This window comes from Varanus komodoensis, unplaced genomic scaffold (genome assembly GCF_004798865.1).
Source record: "Varanus komodoensis strain SLA01 unplaced genomic scaffold, ASM479886v1 scaffold1, whole genome shotgun sequence".
In the NCBI taxonomy this organism is placed as follows: Eukaryota; Metazoa; Chordata; class Lepidosauria; order Squamata; family Varanidae; genus Varanus; species Varanus komodoensis.
Window position 1 is genome coordinate 131,474,664 of NW_025335268.1, and position 19,060 is coordinate 131,493,723.

At 41.7% G+C, this 19,060-nt stretch overlaps 1 protein-coding gene across 1 annotated transcript in view; it reads left to right on the plus strand.

Moving 5' to 3' along the window:
• The first annotated feature begins 1,660 nt into the window (after window positions 1-1,660).
• The window catches only part of LOC123031629 (complement decay-accelerating factor-like), a 20,281-nt gene continuing 2,881 nt past the window's right edge, over window positions 1,661-19,060 (plus strand). Inside the window, exons 1-2 of the mRNA XM_044446836.1 lie at window positions 1,661-1,759; window positions 4,893-5,081. Coding sequence (XP_044302771.1) covers window positions 1,681-1,759; window positions 4,893-5,081 — 268 coding nt within the window. The 5' untranslated portion in view covers window positions 1,661-1,680. The remainder of the gene's footprint in view (window positions 1,760-4,892; window positions 5,082-19,060) is intronic.

Sequence of the window (19,060 nt, forward strand, 5' to 3'; positions counted from 1 at the left end):
GGAATTAAATTACATTCCCTGGCCATGTTCAGTCTAACCGGAAAACAGTAATTATTTCAAATAATCATATTGGATTGACCACTCCTTGTTCTCTCTTTCCTGTGCTGGAGTCCTCCACATTTTGCTTTTTTTTCTCCCAAAGGTGTTAGTATTCATTTTAGAATTTCTACAAGGCCTTTTAACCGCCAAGAGGACCTTCAAGGAAGCTTCCAGATTGGAATATAAAAGCAGAACCAGATGAGATTTTTTTTTAAAAAAACCAATTAAATCATTAAAATACTAATAGAGGGTAATAAAACAAAACCCAAATTTAAGCATACATTAATCTTTCTGACTGCTTATTTACTTGTTCATACTAGATCAGACCTGGGCTTGAAAGAATTATTTTATCTCATTCTTCAGCTGAGTTTTGGCTCCCCAGTTGGTTCACTAAAATTCAACGGAAAGAGCAAATTCAAATGCATCCAGCACAAGAAAGCCAATGGCAGGAAAATACTGAGACCCTTCCTTCCCCAACTTCACAAATGGGTTTCACTGCTGATAATCATAACTAATGTCACCTTCTGACACCTGAAGTTGCTGGGAAGATTCCCAAGCGTCCCAGCATGGATTCTGCCAGTCACCCAGCACAACTGTAAAAGTCTTGGCTTGGCTTCTCAGAGCTTTTGTGGCCTTGCTTTCAGAGCGGCAGATCATTCAAACAATCTCTTGCAAAATTCTATTCATTTCCAGTTAAGAATGGGGACAAAACATGAAAAAGAAGCCATTGTAATTGGACTGAATTACACAAAGGTTAGCTGGACAATTCCATGCTGGAAATTAAGGAAGGAGTTAATCATTTATCCTTAAACTTCTAATTGCCTGACTTGAAAACCAAGTCTTTGATTTCTTTTCACTATTTTCTCTGCTGTTTGTAACACATGTCTATCACTGAGGTATATATAGGTCTGCCTTATAGATGATCCAGACAGCAAAAGAGTTTTCTCATCTTGGTGTTGGGAATAAATTCATAGGTTCTGGTGCCTGCAAACCTACAGGTAAGTGTTCCACTTTAACTGCTTCTTCATTGAATTCAGAATAGGAAAATTCTAACAAAAATGAAGTGATTGGTAGACAGGAAAATGAATAGGGAAATGAAAAGTATCAAACCTCTCAAAAATGCTTGGATGGTGTTCAAAACCATAATAACAGAAACCCGGCTAGAATCTACAGCACAGATCAGGAAAAGTACCAGAAAGACCAACAGGGTTAAGAAGCAGAGTCAAGCTAGGAGAAACAAGTTGAATTCATTCACAAAATAGAAGAATTGCCCAAATGAGGAAAACAAAAGGAACAACTTTGACAAAAGAAATGCAAGCTAAAAACATTGGACACTTACAAGGATTTGAGGAGCATATTGCTTACAACATTAAAGAACAGCAATATTTTGTTTCAAAATATATCAGGAGGAAACTAGTGAGGAAGGTGCTACACTAATGAGTAGCTCCTTCATGTAATACCAGCTTTAAAAGATGCTATTAAAAATAAAGATCAAGCCTCTTGGCTGAGAACACTCCTTTCTCACCAAGTTCAATCCACTCCACTCTATTTTCCTAGCTCAGCTGAAGGAAGCAGTTGCCCTGCCTACTATCCATCCGACTGTCCTTGCACAGGTCTCTGGGTGTCTCCTTTTCTGCTGCAATGGTGCTTCTCCTTCCCTGCCCCACCAGGCTCCTAGCATGGGCTCTGCTATTGCTGTCATCACCAACTAAAGCTGAAGGTGAGTAAAGAGGGTTCTGGGGTACCTAGAAGTGTTTCACTTCTAAACTGAGGGGCCCTAGGCCCTGGGTCTATGTCTTGCCTGGAAGATGTACGTCTGGGACCCTACTTATTGCCTCACAGTTCACTGCAGCTTACTCTGCAGTGCAGGAAACACATGCTCAGAGGCACTGTTTATTTTACTATTGGCTGATAAATTCACTCATGAGGTTTTGGCATTAAAAATCAAACTCCTGGCCATGATCTTAGCCCCATAAACACTGTACTGTGCCTTGGGAGGTAGGGAGGCCAGATCTGCTGTACCATTGCTGTGCCTCTTCTCTGCCTCCTTATCACTTTATGTTGTATCCTTCACAAGACTAGGAAGGCAGCCCTATAGCCAGCCTTTCCTATTAGGTAGGGGAATCTCATTTCCAGGGGGACATTTTTGGCAGGAAGATATGCAATATCATCATCTTCAACTAAAGTTGAAGCTGAATAGAAGGCTCTGGAGTGTCTAAACGTGATTAGTTTCTAAATTCAAAGGTAGCAAGACCTGAAAGATGCACCATTTGGCATACTAGTGGTTTGAGGCTTATTCATCTTAAGGAGTATCCTGTGAATGTGTCTGTTGCAGGCATGTAATCCAAGCACACTCACAATAGCTCTTTTGACATTGAAATCTGAGCACTTAGGAAAACCTGATACTGCTAAAGCTGAAAGAGTAGGAGACTATACATAATTTCCTTGAAAGCTATTCTTTATTTTTTTTGAAAAACAATTTGAAAATGAATTAAAAACATGCATCAGGGAAATTACAACCACCTCTCTCTTAGAGGAAATAGAGGAATTGGAATCATGTATCTACACTGAAAATGTTAGAAGAATCTCAAGTAATTTAAAATTGGTGCTAAAGCTAGGTTCAGTGTGATATGTGGAAAATGGTGTGTGTGTGTGTCTGTACTTGCATTTGTTCAAAAAGGGGTGATGGAAGTGAGACACATTTTAATTCTAGAACCAGGCCAAAAAACAGAAGCTGGTTTTTGAATTAAATCCACCCCTTAAAGTCAGAGACAAATGCCAGTCAAACAGTACCCTTCTAATTAAGTTTATGTTGGATAATAAGAACTGTGGAGAAATAAATTGTATGGGAGTGCTTTGAAGAAGGCTATAACATATCCAGGGGTTTTAGAAGAAAGTAAATGAAAAGTGCACTAAAAAACAAGGAACCATAAAGCCAAATATTTTGGAAATGGAATGGGAAGGAATAGTAGGAAAAATGAAGAGAGAACATATGGACCAGTGAAACATATGAAAAAATTTATTCCTTAATCTGCTGACTTGTGGAGCATCGGAAGCCCTGTTCTGGAAAAGATAGGGTGATAGAAGAAATCAGTTTAGATCTTCCAAGCAGAAATTTTGAGGAGTCCTCCCTGAATGGGAAGAATATTCCCAAATATAGGGAGATTTGGGGTGCTGTTATTTTTCTCAGAATTCAGTAATTTAAAATTTGGAGACTGTCCATCAACATTTCAAAAATGGCTCACATATCAGAACTACCATGCAGAAGCAAGTGATTATGTGTCCCGTCACCTGCTTCTGCTTCTCCTGCCAACACAGACCTTGGGTTATTTCCTGTGACATCTGCACCTGGTGCTTTGGGTTGTTGAGGGAGAAACAACCATGCATTTTAGCATTTAATGTTTTTGCATACCGTCTCAGCCACCTGGCTTGCTAGACAGTCTACATGATAAAAACCAACAGCATAGAACATCCTAAATAAATACAGTTTAAACAATTTAAACCAGAAAAGCAACAACAAACAACAGAGCAGGAGCACCAAATAATAGTTTAATCACAGATTAGAACTATCTCAAATTAAGAAAACTAAAATTCACATTAAAACATAATTAAAATTAGCTTCCAATTGAAACCATGAAAAATTAAAATGTTCCTTGAATAAAAATGTCTTAGCCTGGTTCTGGAATACGTATAAAGACAGCACTTAACAAATATTGATGGAAAGTCCTTTCCGTAGATAGAGCGCCACAACTGAGAAGGCCTCGCCTTGAGTAGCCATCCTCCTAGCTCCTAGAATTTTAACCTATGCTTAAATTTGGACTGTTTCTTCCTCCACAATCCAGAGTAGTTACCAGATAAGATATTATTATTAGAACATTTCTATGCCGCCCCTTAGTGATTGTCTTAAACAAATGGCCTCACTAAGGTCCCAAACAGATTTGTGTAGGCATGTCAGTGTGCACGCAATTGGGATTGAAAGGGGGTTAAAAACAAACAATGTACATGAATTAATGCATTTCTTTCCATCTGGCTTAAACAGAACTAAAAGTCAGCACAGATTAGTTTTTCATAGTTATTTCGATTCCCACTCTGAGTCAAGATCTAAACTCGGCAAGTGCTCAAGCAGAGGAATTATGGCAATCAGAACACAATGGACACTGTTTACAAGAACTCACACAGATGGTTTTGCTGACGTGCAGGACCTGAATGTTCGAATTGAATTTATTACTGTGCACTCCTCTGAGCTTATAATGCATGTAATACATTCCTACCAGTTATTACTTGTTTTGTTTTTTCTTAACACCAAAAATCTGTCAAGCAGGGAAAGATGACATATAGCTGCATGAGTGTTGATTGTTAGAACCAAGAATGCTCTATCTGTAAGCACCCCAGGTCAGACTATTAATCTATGTATCCCATCATGCACAGGGCCCATGAGTCTCCAAGTCTTTCATAACAACTGCTACCTGATCCTTGTAATGGGGGATTCCAAGCACTGACCTTAGAAGCTTGATTTAAAATATTAACCATATAAAATGGATACGAGTATAAAATTATAAGTCATCATTCAGATACAACAATATTAACACAAGCAAGAGCCAACAGTTGCAAACAGTATTCAATGCAACAAGAATAGTAAATAATTAACAGTGACAGTCACATGATACATATGGGGGCTGAAGAAGATCCTCATTCAAGAGAGGTCAGGATGTTTTGAGCCCTCTTTCAGTGATGAGGCATTACAAGTATCACCTGCAACATAGTCCCAAAGGCACCAAGAGCATCCACTGATGTGTAGTGCTCTGCTGAATCACCTCACTTTCTAAACTTCCCATTTACCTATTTATCTCCAGGTACCTGTGGTGCTCCAAACTCACGGCTCTATGCTTCATTAAAGAGTGGAAAAATAAAAGACAGCTATCCTGTTGGGACTGTTCTGCAATACAAGTGCATCCCAGGTTACGAAAATATTCCGAGAGTGACTCCTTCTATCCAATGTCTTGATAATTCAAAATGGTCAGAAACTCTCCGGTTTTGTCAAAGTAAGTGACTTTGTCATCAGCTGCACTTTTCCTAGCAACAGTGGTTCTTATGTAATATTGACTGAAACATCCAAAGCTCTCAGGAGTGTTCAGCAGTTTTGTTTCCAGTCTGTTATGCAGCAAACTTCAAAAAGCTGCTAATAGGGTGTCAAATCAGTAGCTTCACTTAATTAGTTGAATGTGTGAACCTGTAGAAAAACCATCCTAGAAAATGCCAGCTATTTTGGCTATGAGTTCAGCAAAGTGTTGCATCCCAGGTTATGAACATATTCCTGGAATGAGTGTTTCTACTATAAATCTTGACAATTCAGAATTCCCATAAGTTCCTGTATTTTATAAAGGTAAATACAGCACTGGTGTGCCATATTGTTTTAGCTAAGCCCAACATTGTGCCCATGAGAAGATTAAGTGTACAAATAGGGTTGCCAAGCTTTAAACTACAGATTAAACCCCTAGATTTTCCTTTAGGAGACAGGTGGGAATCCTGTGGGTCACAAAAGCAGCCTTTGAGTGCAGCCCATGTGACCACCAAGCCCGAAGGAACCAGACTCACATTTCTCACACAGCCCACCAGTTATCAGCTAGTAATGTTGGTGCTTAAACTGGGTATGAAAGCCGACCACTGAAGAAAGATCACAGGAAGAAAAGGCATGAGTTTAAAACCTGGTACTTGAGGAGAGCTTTGAAAATACCCCAGACTGCAAGGAAGACAAACAAGAGGGTCCTAGATCAAATGAAACTAGAACTTTACCTAGAAGCAAAAATCACAAAACTGAGGCTGTCATGCTTCTGGCACATCATGAGATGGCAGGACTCACTGGTGAAGACAATCATGCTTGGGAAAGTTGACGGAAGGGGGAAACCAAATAGGAGATGGATCAATTTGATAAAGAAAGCTGAAGCCTTGAGTTTACAAATGCTGAGCAGTACTGTCAAGGGCAAGACCTTTTTAATTCACCATAAATCAGAGACAACTGGACGGCATATAAGAACAACAGCACCAGTGGTGAAAGGCTGCTATTCCAGCCCTCTGTCAGCAGTGCCCCAGCAACCATTTCATCAGGAGCACTAGTGGGAGGCTTTCACCTTCTTGTCTCACCGCAATGCCAGTGCTAAAGATGTTTGCATGCTGTAAATAAAATAGGGATTCCAAAAGAGGGTAGGAGAAAGAGGCATTTAGTCCCCCCCCCCCCAGGAATCCCAGCTCCCTGTGTTAGCAGGCAGGGAAAGAAGATTTAAAACGCCCATCGCTGCATTCTCAGTGTGGGATGTGCATGACTGGGTCTGGCGTACAGCCACCAGGGCCAAAAATTCTGCTTCAGCAGCATTTTTCTCTGCAGGTGTTAGCAGAAAATGCTTAGAGCCAGTTCATAAGCTTCTCCCTGCTGATTTCTGCATATCAAATTACACAAATACAGCAGTAGGTCCATGCCCTCATCAAGCTATTCCTCTGACCTGAAAGGCATTATTTTCTCGGGGTCTTTCAGTAGGTCCATTTTTCTTTAATGATCATGACACCATGGGTAATACTATTCCTGACTTTCCTTTTAGGAAAGCGATGTCAGCCTCCCCATTTAGATAAAGGCAGAGTTGAACCTTTGGGCAACTTCCCATTTGGTGCTGAAATAACCTTTGTCTGTGAAAAAGGGTAAGTTGTAAACCAACTTATTTTGATAATTGGCCTTGTTAAAAAAAAATACACAAAGGATCCAGCTCCAGGTTTCTGAAGTCCTTTGGGCAAGACATACTCAGTGGGTCTCTCCTTTAGCAAGTCTGCATTCCCACCAACCTCAGCAACATTGTCACCACTTGATATTGCTCTTCCTCCTCCCCCCCCCCCTTTATGATTAACACTGTTTGCTTGTTAGACAGGCTGTGCGGTAATTTTTGCAAGTTGTTTCAAGAAAAGCAACACTGGAAATTAGCCTAAGAACACTTATGTACAAAATACAGTAACATGCGAGACTTCTTTCTCTTTAGGTATAGATTAATAGGCCAAAAAACTGCTCGTTGTGTTGTGTCGGGTGACACGGTTGATTGGAATGAAGATACTCCATTTTGCCAGTGTAAGACAAAATTTTACTTTAAGTTTGCTAAGACTTCTCTCAGTGCATCTCCTTTATTGCAAATATTTTAGTCTACCCAGACGATAGTATATGATTAGCTCTGCAATGTCTAAACATTTCATTCAGCTCCTGAAAGCCAAAGTGAGAAGGAGCTATGAATCTCCACATACTGTCTAACATCCATCCTTGGTTCATCAACACTGGGCTGTAGATAGAACAAGAACAACTTTCAAAAATCAATGAAATTCTTATATAAGGGAAGGTAATTTCCAACACTATCTAAATGCAGAATGAAAAATGGGAGCTTTCACACACAGCTCTGCACACTTTTCAAGAAAGGGTGAAAATTGCCACATTCCCAGTGGGGAGTATCCATGTCAGTATGTTTTAGCAAAGACAAATACAGTCTTGTGGCACCTTAAAGACCAACAAATGTTTTATAGCATACAGTTTCACAGAAACCATTCTGTTTTTCAACCTATAGTTGGCAGAACTGATACTCCTAGCAAGTCACTATAGCAGCGCAGAGGAGGAAAGTGAAGTGCAGCTCTGGTGGATACCTTACTGCTCCAGGAGAGTGCAGCATTTTTGCTCAAAAGATACCCAAAGAAGCTTCTGATTCCTATAATCAACCACAATCTAGTAACCAGTAGCATAATCAGGGCAGGTCAGAAGCCAGTGAAGCAAGACAACAGGGGGGAATACCTGGAGGAAGAGGCTCTAGTAGTAAGTCAGAAGATCTTCATTGCTGAGACAACTTCACGAGAGAAGAGCCAGTTCTTAAACAGCTCTTCCTCCAGGGCTCCCAGCTGGTACTCATGAGGGTCCTGGCAACTTCAGTAGATTGAGGGCATAATCCTGCAACTATGAGGGCTGCTATTCTGCTGCTCGGCCAGCAGATGGAGCCCTGAAGCTGCCTCAGATCCTGACACCTCTTTTATCCACAATTTAAAAATGGTTAAGGCAGCTGATCTGGCACCTGTACCTGAGACCTGGGTGGGTGAACAGGAAGAAGTTATCCTCTTCTAGTTGTACCCACCAGGGTATTTGATTCAGCATCAGGATAAATGTGGGGGGCAGAGAAGGGGGTTGCCATGGTCTATAAGAATCCAGTCTCTTGTTCCAGGTTCCCTGCCTGTCTGGAGTGTTTGTACCTTGTATTGGTCCAGCAGGGCAGACTGGGGATTCAGCTGGTGTTCTACCCACCCTATTACCTATCAGTCTCCTTAGCTGGAGGTGGTCTCAAGTTAGGAGGTGGAGGTGGTCTCAAGTTAGGAGTCCCCCAGGCTACTGATCCAGTAACTATACTGCAAATTTTAGTCTGACAGATCCCAGTTAAAAAATACTGTCTTCTGATAAGACTAAATCCAAAATATTATACCTGTGATAAAGCAAAGAAACCTTCAGATCTGAGCTTGAGCAAGCTCTATAAGAAGTATACTTCTGATTATTACTAGAAACAACACACATGAACTTACTTGCCTTTCCTTGGACAGATACAATCTTTCTTAGACTCTGGGTCAGAATTAGTTAAACTGAAGTAGAAACTTAGCCTTACAGCCATTCTGCAGTGCACCTTTCAGTGTGACTCTCTGTGGCCTGGTGCTGCCTCTTTTTTGTTTGTTTTGTGGAGTTTCTTCTATCTGTGTCTCCTGTTATATCCTATCAAAGGTTAGATACATTTCAGGAGCCAGTGACATGGAGCAGAATATATCTTCCAATGGTATTCTCATTCCTTTACTTGAAAGGGATTGCAAAGTAGTGATAGGAACACAGTACCATGGTGATGCCCAAGAACGGGAGAGGATCAGTTTGTTTTAGCAAGTTCATATGTATGTATGTAATATGAGATTCCTTATATCACCTCAGCTCAAGCTCAAGATGTGAGCCCCTTTGTTTTTGGTTGTTGGTAGAACATATCCAAAGGTGCATATTTACTTGGTTCAGTGAGTGTCTACTTCAAACAGTTGAACAGTTGAAGTGATTATTACACAACAGTCTGAACACAATCTTAAAAGCAATGCTTTTGTAGCTAGTGTGCCTGAACGATTAACCTTGATTCTCTCCTGCAGCAATCCCTTGTTCTCGTCCACCTAAAATTACAAATGGAGGACATTCTGGTGACAATGAAGAGGAATATCTACATGGCACTACAGTAACATACAAATGTGACAGTGGTTTCTCTCTTATTGGAAAACCAAGTATTACATGTATAACTTCAGCAAATGGTGTGGATACAGAGTGGAGTGGGTCTGCCCCTGAATGTAAAGGTGAAGCAAGTTCACATTTGCTATCATACCTGCAATGTGCTAAATTGCTTTGTGGTGCAGAACTGTGAGAAAATCATACTCTCTCATGGACTGGATAACTGTGCAGCTTGCCAGGCACTGCAATGCTGTGCAGCTTCCATGGATTTCAAAGGGAGTGTAAGCGATTCAAGAGAGTTCTTGTAATAGCAAGTTTGGACAGCACAAAAACTATTCTGAAAACATCAAACAGCAACCACAGAACAACCCACAGTTTCTTATTGTGGTGTCTAAAGACAAGCCATACAATGCATGATTGCACTCAGCCAGAGGCTGCAATCACATGACATGACAAGCAACCCTGCATGGAACCATAGTTCCCAGTGGTTTCTACTGTATCATGGTTGCCATCTGCCCATACACAGTGCTCCCACTGCAGGCATATTTTCCATCAGCTACTGCACCTGAAACTCAATTGCGAGGGAGCACTCCCTGCCTCTTCCTCACTGGTCACACACAGAGTCTGGATGACTGGAGCAGCTGCTGCAGAGGATTCTGTGGTAGCTGCATACCAAGCAGGAAGGGGGGCACTGCCAGTGGTTGTCATTCCTGGCAGCCCTGGAGACCAGCTGCTTGTCCACACTGGGCAGCTGCCAGTGGTTGCACCAGGCACGGAAGAGGGCTACTGCCTGCACAGCTCCTGGGGCTCAGTTTCCGGAGAGTTGCTCTTGCCAGCAACTCAGACTTAGGGCTGCTCTAAAGTGGACGGGAGTCCAGGGAGCTGAGCCCAGAAAATTGGACAGATTCCCACCCCCGGTCAGATTCTTTGCACATTCCTTCCACAAATAATAATAAAAACCATCATGGCTTGTTGTGTAACCCAGCGAGAGTTAGGTTGGCCATGAGTATATATGACTATCCAGCTACAGGCCAAAAAGTGCTCCAATCTTATAACTAGGTCTTGGAGCTTGGAGTGCCCTTCCCCCCTCACAGCTGGTACTGAAAGAGCCATTCCGACTGTATCTCCAAGGTCATAAGAGTAACCTCAGAGATTGGGTTTTGGAGCATTTCAGGAAGAGGAAAGGAGACAGGTGCCACAATTTTATTTATTTATTTATTTATTTATTTATTTAAGATATTTATATGCCGTCCTGTCACAAAAGCCTCAGGACAGCTTATGCAAAAGAAATAACATAAAATATAACATAAATATTAATGTTATGTTAATATAATAAACAAATGATTTATTTATTCATAATAAATAATATGAAGTGTATTGGAAGCACCTCTAACTCCTATCCCTGTCCTCTGAGAAGCAACACTTAGCCATAATTAACTGTGTTTTGCAAGGCAGGGGGATGGCAGAGATGACCTTCACCTCTATGCTCCTTCTGCCCCACATGCAACCCTCCAAATTCCAAGGGTTATGAGCTTCTGGACTGCATTGCATCCCAAATTTATCCTCTTCTGTTTTACTGCCATACCGTAAAAATCATTCTCAGTGGTAATAATTGGCATATTATTGCAAATTGTATTACAAAGATTTTAATCCATGATTCTCAGTGGTTTAAAACTTATATTGGTTTTAACTTAAGACAGATGATGCTCACACTTTAACATCAAAATCTGTACCAAACAATTGTTGAGCTTATTATCTCAAGCTATAAAATTGGGTTTAGTTCTTGTCTGTCTTTTTATAATCTTGATCTGTGCAAATTCTGTGAACAAAAGGAAAGTATAGTTAATTTTATTTCCTTTTGGCCAAACTTGGGTAGTTCTAGCTTATTTTCAAGTTTAAAATGTTAACGGCATACTTGTTACAAAAACTTTCTTCTTAAATGCTGCATGTTTCCATCTTTCCAGTGGTCCAATGTACGATTCCAAAAATTCAAAATGGGAGAGTGGCAAGCAAACTTCAGGCAACATACACATACGGTGATGTAGTAGTGGTTGAATGCGACCCTGACTGTATTCTACTAGGAAGCAGCTTTCTCAAGTGTGGAGTTGATAACTTATGGCATCCCACTATTCCAAAATGTGTAAATTGTAAGTATCATAGTACACCTAAATGTCTTTCAGAACTTTTTATTGATCTTTAATGCTGAACTTCCCAGGTTTATGGAAATAAACCCTTAAATCCATCTTCATGTTCCTTTTCCTCCATGGGTATCCACTACCATTCATCAGGGGATAGCTATCCCAGCACTGTTCATCAGACTTCAGGTGAGTTATAACATCAGTGGACTGTTTTGAAGGCCCAGGTTTTAGGATGCACAATACTTTGCTCTGGAATGAACAGGACGGTGTGCCTTATCCGGTGATGTAGACCAGTCAGTGCTCACAGGGACACACTTCTGGGTTACCAGGCATGCTGATATCATCTGCCGTCTCTCTAAGAATTCCCTGTAATCAACAAGGTACAGTTGTGAGCTACCCCTAAAGTAATGAAAAGAATTTTGGGATGGCCTCAACATGAAAGGGCAAAAGGATCTGCTTCTTGTACAGCAGGAGCACTGAAAGCTGAATTCCATTTCCCATAACTTCCTGTGGTGGGGGGGACATTTCAATGGGGCCAAAGAAAAATGGGGTAGGGGCAAAAATACCTGAAGTCTTAAGCATGTTTTAGTTTAACACTCTTTATGTCAGAAACTAAGCATTAAGTGTGTTATTTTAAGTTTACAGAATGGGGGAAAACCAGATTCCAAATCCTGAAATCACCAGATGATCGGTGGTTGAGGAAAAGAAGGTGGAGCCATCTGGGGAGCCCTAGCCCCATGCCTGAGGTTTTGCAACCATGTAGTTGAGGAACTGGTTTGTTGATATAGATCAATACAGTGGCCTAATTTTTTTCTCTTCTTGAGGGTGTGGCGCTTTGGACTGTCTTGAGAAACAGCTGCACTTCCAAATTTATCAGTAGGCAATTATGTGTATGCTCATTTGAATTCCCTCCAACCATCTTCCAGATCTGGATAAAGAAAGGTATCTATGAGCCTGTAATGTAAGATGGAGGAGGAGATGTAAGCTGCCTTGAGCCCTTTGTAAGAAAAAGGCAGGATATAAATCAATCAATCAATAATGCATTTTGCAATGACTTACTCTTTTTTCCCTTAAACAGAAAACTACCATGTCATATCACAAATTGCAAATAAGACTCCCTGACTTTTGAAAGAGGTGTGGCATGGAGGACAATTTCAGAAATGCAAAGCTAAAGCTAATTTTAATGAAGCTGCACACACACACACAGCCAATAATTCATATGCTTATGTAAGGACAAACTGTGCAGTTCAGTTGTAACAAAGGAACCATTTTTCTAATTCAGTAACATGCAAAATCAAAATATTCTCTCTTCGGCCCCATTTTGCATGTAATCCATAGTTTCAGTGCGAGTCATAAGGGCCACACTTCTCTGTATCTTCTAGAAGCTAAATAAGTTATGTAAATAAATATATGCACCTCCAGAAGCATTTTTTACTTCCCAAAGGGGATTCCATGTAAAGGGGTGTAAGAAAAATCCGTTTGTATGAATCTGCTTTTACTGTCAGTGTAGATATTCCCATGGAATGCCACTGAGCTGCTGTAGTTATCCAAGCAAGAACTTGTGTTTTTGTTTTGTTTTGGGGTGTTTGTTTGTTGGATGATTATAAAAACAAAAACTTCTGGGCACCTTGTATTCAAAAGGTAAGGCTTTCCAACCCCAAAGCAGATTCACTCTTTGGTGGATTATCTTGCCTCTCACCCCATAAAATGTATGGTCCTCTCTTTTTTCTTCTTTGTTTCTTTGTTTGCATTGTGGCACATTCATTCATGTATGTACTGATGTGCAGCAAATAACTGCTCCATTTAGTGCATGGCAGATAGAGATCTCCCCAACCACTGGGTTCACTGTTTTCTATCTCCTGGTGTACAATATACACCAGTGATGGTTTCCTCTGAGACCCACACTGGCTACCAGAAGGTAGGGCAACACAGAGCTCTGTGTGTGGCACACCATGGCCTGGTGTGCAGGTGGGATCAGTTGCCAACACAACTATCACACTACTACCTCTAAAATCACACTGATTATGCTGGGAAATTAAGTGTGCAGCAAGTTTCCCAGCAGAGTCAGGATCCTGACAGCCCATCAAACAGATGTTTTGTGAGCTGTTGGGAGCACAATTCCAACCAGAAATGGGCCATGTGCTTTCTTTTTATCTTGTTTCCCAGCAGAAGCACTGGTTTGCTTGGAAAATAGGTTGTGCCCTGTTTCTCTGCAGAAAGGGGTTTGAAACAGCCCACCCAACAGTTGTTGGGTAGGCTGTTTGAACCCCAATTCTGCAAGAAATGATGTGTACACCACAGACAACTTGTTTCCCAACAGAACTGTTGTGATTCCAGCAGTGGTTGTCCATTCTGGCAGCATTATGGGCACAACATCTCCCAAACTGGTGTCCAGAATGATCTTAATCCCAAAAGTTGTCCCCAGCGTTGCACAACCCAACTGTCAGGAATAGGGGTGTTCATGATCTTACAAGAAGCCAAGAACATAGTAAACACAAGAAGCTACCTTCCTTGCTGTGTAGAATAAGCTATAGATGCATGTCTTCTTTACTTATCAAAGGCTGTTTCTTTTTTAAACAGTGAAATCCCTGGAATACCGTCTGAGTATCATTGAAAAATACCTAGAACGTATTATACATACCATGAACAAACGCTGCTATGGTTCCAGTGAAGAAGATGATCGGTGATGAAACTAACTGCAGATACATTTCCTTTTCCCCCAACAAAAAAATATTTCTGAAAAACCAAGATTACAAGCAAGACTACTTTACAGAAATTGCACTAGCATATAGAAACAAAGAAACCATACATAGCACATAAATTTAATCATCAGATAACAATCAGATCCATCAGTTATAGGAGACACCAAACCTAGAAGGACATCTATCATTAGCCACTATCCTTGAAACTTCAAAAAGTGAATTCCATCTGATCAAAAAGCTTTCCATTGGATCAATTAAAATACTACCAAACTTTGTTGAGCCTTTCCTATCTTTAATCTCCATAATTACCTTCCAGTGCTCTGAATATGTCATTTAAATGTTAGTGAATGTTAGTACTTAAAAATGCTGTGTTCTTAACAAAGTTAAGAAAGAACAATGGAGCCAAATCTTAACTGTAATTCAAATACATCATTATCAAAGCAATCCTTTAGCTCCTAGACAGCACCCAGAGGGCTGTACAGTTTGGATGCCCAGTTTGAAGCTGGAAAACAGTTCTGACCTTTGAACTAGGGATCTGAAGTTAGACCCCTACCACAACTGGTGCCACCAAGTTATGACATCTTGCCAGGATCACAGTTTCTTTCCCTCCCATGCCAAAATGCTACAGTAAGACAAAATTGGCTGTCTAGATGCCTTGCAGAGTGGAAGAAATAAGGAGGGAATCTTTGCCTCTGCACTCTTTCTATTTGGTATATGATGCACAGAATCCTCCAAGTTCAGAGGATCATGGGCAGCCACCATTCAATTGTACCCTCAGAACACCTATACCAACTTCCAGAATATGGAAGGTGTTTTTCAGTAGCACAAATGACAAAGCCTCCTGTGTTAGAATGGCAAGGCCAGAGTTTACCTGTGCCAATTTTGCAAGTTTTCCAAAGTGTTAAAAGGATAGCATGTAGGAATTTCCCCTAGCTCTGTTTCTCTGATTGTCATGAACCAAGGTTTCCTCTTTCTACCATTAAAAAGCCACACACTGCTTTCCTTACAAAAGTGTTCTTTCTTGACAAAAAAGCACCAATCCCCTAGAATGAATAGCTGAGCATGCACAGAGTGGTTTATTGAACCCAATCTAGTATTCACTTCCAGGAGTTCTTAGGAGCATGCCTGAGCACCATCCCTTCAGAGGGGCCTTGTAAAAGCAAACATATCTCCTACCCACACTCTGATCACTTAACTGGGCCACCTGCCTCTGCCGGCACCTTGCCATGGTGTCAAGAACTGGGGCTGCCTGGTCTGTGTCTGAGAAACTCCCATGTGCTGGGTCCCTTCCCACCTGTTGTTTGGCTCGAATATTCCCAGAAATTGCCTCCCCTCATGAGGAGTCTGGCCTTGAAATAAGGGCCTCTCCTCCTTTCATCTTAGTCATCTCAGCATGACCCATGCTCCCCATGTCCCCCACTCCAGCTGTTTCACTTTCCAGTTCTGATTCTGTTGAACTCCAGCCAGCAGTCCTTGAGAACAAGCACCCAAAGCAGCCATCCTTCCCATTCCTAACACTGCTGATGAATCAGGATTAGAAGCAGTACCTTTTTTTGTCATAGGACGCACCAGAACAGAGTTCTGGCACCTTTTTTCGACAGATTTTCCAAGTTTTAAAAGTAACTTTTGAAAATTTGATGTTTGGTCCACGTGGATTTGAATCACCCTGTTGAGCGTAGCAGGTCGGCGGTAAAATCATTAAAACAGTGCATGCGGGCTGCTTGTGTGTCGAATCCGATGCATGCGTACTTCGTCCACGCTGGTTGTGATGGCGCTGCTCGGCTTGTGGTGCTGCTTGGCTTGGGATTGATCGTGTGGCTACATGCCGAGTGCTTACTGCGGGTGGCAACCATTATGTTTTGTTACACAACTGACATGTGTGGATGTGTGTACAGTGATTGATTACATGTAAAAGGTAAATATCATGAGCTCTGGCACCTTTTTTCTTACAAAAAAAGCGCTGATTAGAAGGATGGGTGGAGCAGTGCCTGACACTTGAGTCCTGCAAGTGGAGGTAAGGGAAGGGTCAGAACATTTCCCTTTATTCTTTTTTAAATACTGAAGTAGTTGCAAAACTATGTGAATGAGGTAAAATACATGCATGCTAAAGGACCTCTTGAGAAGCATACTTTTTCTTTCCTTCTTCAAAGAAGGTGAAGGAGGAGGAGGAGGAGAAAACAGGAAAGTTATAAGAGGCATAGTATTTAGAAGATCTGAATCTAGTCTGAAATCCCACCAGTGAGAATGAACAAATAGGGAAGGGAAACAATTTGCCTTTTATAATAAGAAAGAAAGTGAGGTGTTTTCTCTGGCTGAGTTCAGCTGTGTCCACTGCTTTGTAGAGGCCCATCAGTGAAGGAGCAAGGAAACAAAAAATTACTGTCAGGTGACAATCAGCAACAGTGGGGCACCAGTGGCAGCATAAAAAGGCTGCGTGCTGCCACCCCATCTTAAAGAGAGAGAGAAAGCACAAAATGAAAAGATGCCATTGCAGTTCCACTCTTGACATACCATCAGGCAACCATTCCTGGTGGGTGGAGGCATAAATCTCTTTGACGAAGCCTTTGCACCCCTCTGTTTCTTCACTCTCGACATAGGCATCTGCCTGTCTGCCTGGAACCTCAGCTATCTGTCTGTCTAGGAGTTTTCAGGGGAGTGTCGCAATCACATCCGGATCACATCCAGCCTAAAGCTTTATTTAGGCTACACCATTTATAGCCAAAAGGTGGAAAAATACAGTGACCTCTAAGCAACGTCACGGAATTACGTCTGGTCCATAGCTTTAGTTAGCTGTAAGCAACTGTCAGGTGGCCAAATCATCCTCAACATGAAAATAATGAGCTAGAGCTATGCTTCCCACAAAACCTGTGGGCTGTTGTCAAGAGGCTCCCTCACCACTTCTTGCAATGAGATCAAATGACATGACAACCCATCATAGTTTCAGCAGTGCCCAAGGGAAGCCATAGATTGTCAGAATGGCTTGTTGCCCTCAGACAAGCCACCCAGCACAAAACAGTCCAGATTTGCAGAACATGACAACTCTTCATGGCTTGTCACCCATGACAGGTTGTTGCACTGTGCTAGCCCAGCTAATACTTAAAAAAGAATAAAGGGACACTCCCTTGTATGTACTATTATTGGCATGCGGGTGCTGTGAGTGACAGTGTTCTTTGCTGCAAGGAAGCACTGGGCCAGATGCAACTCAATGCCATGACACGGAAGGCTCTCTCCTAGATGCAGTGATGTACGATTTGGGGGTGGAACAAAGCTTACTCTGGGGAACATTGTCACATACACTTATTTCCACATTCATTTCTACATATTTTGCTTACTATTGTGGGCTCTATGACAAATAGTGTCCTGCACCTAAAGAAAGGTTTGGCAAACACAATTCAATGGCATCTCATAGACTGTGCTCACTTGGGGGTGGGCCATGCTTGAATGTCTTATGTCTAAAGAAAGCTTTAGGCTACCATAATTCCATGGAGTCTGGGAAGGTACATTCTCTCAAATCTGTGGGTTTGTTATTTGCATAACACAAGCTCAAATGTGTGCAGCACATCTAATTCCTTATTTTCTAGATGTTTGGACAGCTACTGGCATGGGTGCAGCCACTTGCTAGTTCCTTGCACCGAGATAGAGCTTGTTGGCATTTGATAGAGGGAAATCTCCTAGATATGTGACTTTATCCATTTGGATGGTTCAAACCTTGATTTGAGGTACACCCATCTAGTGCCTTATTGTTTGCTGTGTATTCTGGCTCTTGTTGGTTGGGCTGGGGCATAGTTTGTCCAAAGTTATACGTCCAGTCGTGAAGTTATACTTCCAGGTCCTTATTTGTAATGATCATATGTGCTCATCACACATCGATGTACATTGTATGAAAATTTTGAATCACATTATTATTTTTCTCGAATAGAAATATCACCAATCATGCATACATAAAGCAGTCTAAAGCTAGGCTGAGTTGGGAGAATCTAAAACTTAAATTGGAGTGCAGAGGTATTCACATTTTAGCTCCTTGTTCCTTTTGCTTGCTGAGATCTTTTTTGAACTTTCACACCAATGACGAACCAGGAACTATTAATCCTAATCTGTTAGATAACAGCTAGACACACCCTGTGAACCTGCCATTTCCTGGGAGTACAAGACATAATAAATGACCATCCCTACGGTGGTGACACTCCACCCTGCACTATTTATTCACTTACAGGCTGAGCAAATAGTGTCATTTTCATAGTCTGCGAAGGCGTCAAGTGTCCTCTTCTACTGGTAAAATGGTGCTCCTTCCTCGTCGCTTTGGGCTCCTTGCAAGGGCTCTGCCGCTGCTCTTCTTGTTGTCTGAAGTCCAAGGTGAGTAAGGAGGCTCTTCGGTACCTGTCAGTGTTCTGGTTCTAAAATTAAATGTGCTGGGACATATCTTGCTCACAATAGTTATTTGTGTGCAGGAGAGATCTAACTGAGGCTCCCTCTGCCAAATGGGAAATGCATTCTGCCCATGCTAGGAACTTCCTGCTTCGCTATTGTTTCCAGTCCCCTTAAGAAATTCTGCCCTTAAACTCAGCTTCCTGACATGTGACCACTGTACTGTGTTTCTGGGCAAATTCCTCTCTCTCGCAGCCTTGCTCTAACGCCTTGATACATCGCCTTTGTTCCGGTCTCTGTGCTGATCCCTGCAATGCACTGCTCCAGGACATGTAAGGAAGCAGTGCGAAGCATACCCATTTGAACTGCCATTCATGGTTTAGGTACTGAGAGTCACACCTTTCTAATGCTGACTTTATTCAAGAAGATATATTGAATTGAAGTCTGACTGACTCTTTCATAGAAACAGAGCGAGTCAGAAGGGGTCTCCTGGGCCATCTAGTCTGACCCCTGGCTCCAGCCGGCTCCGCTCACGACATGCCCACCATGTGCATGTCCAGCCT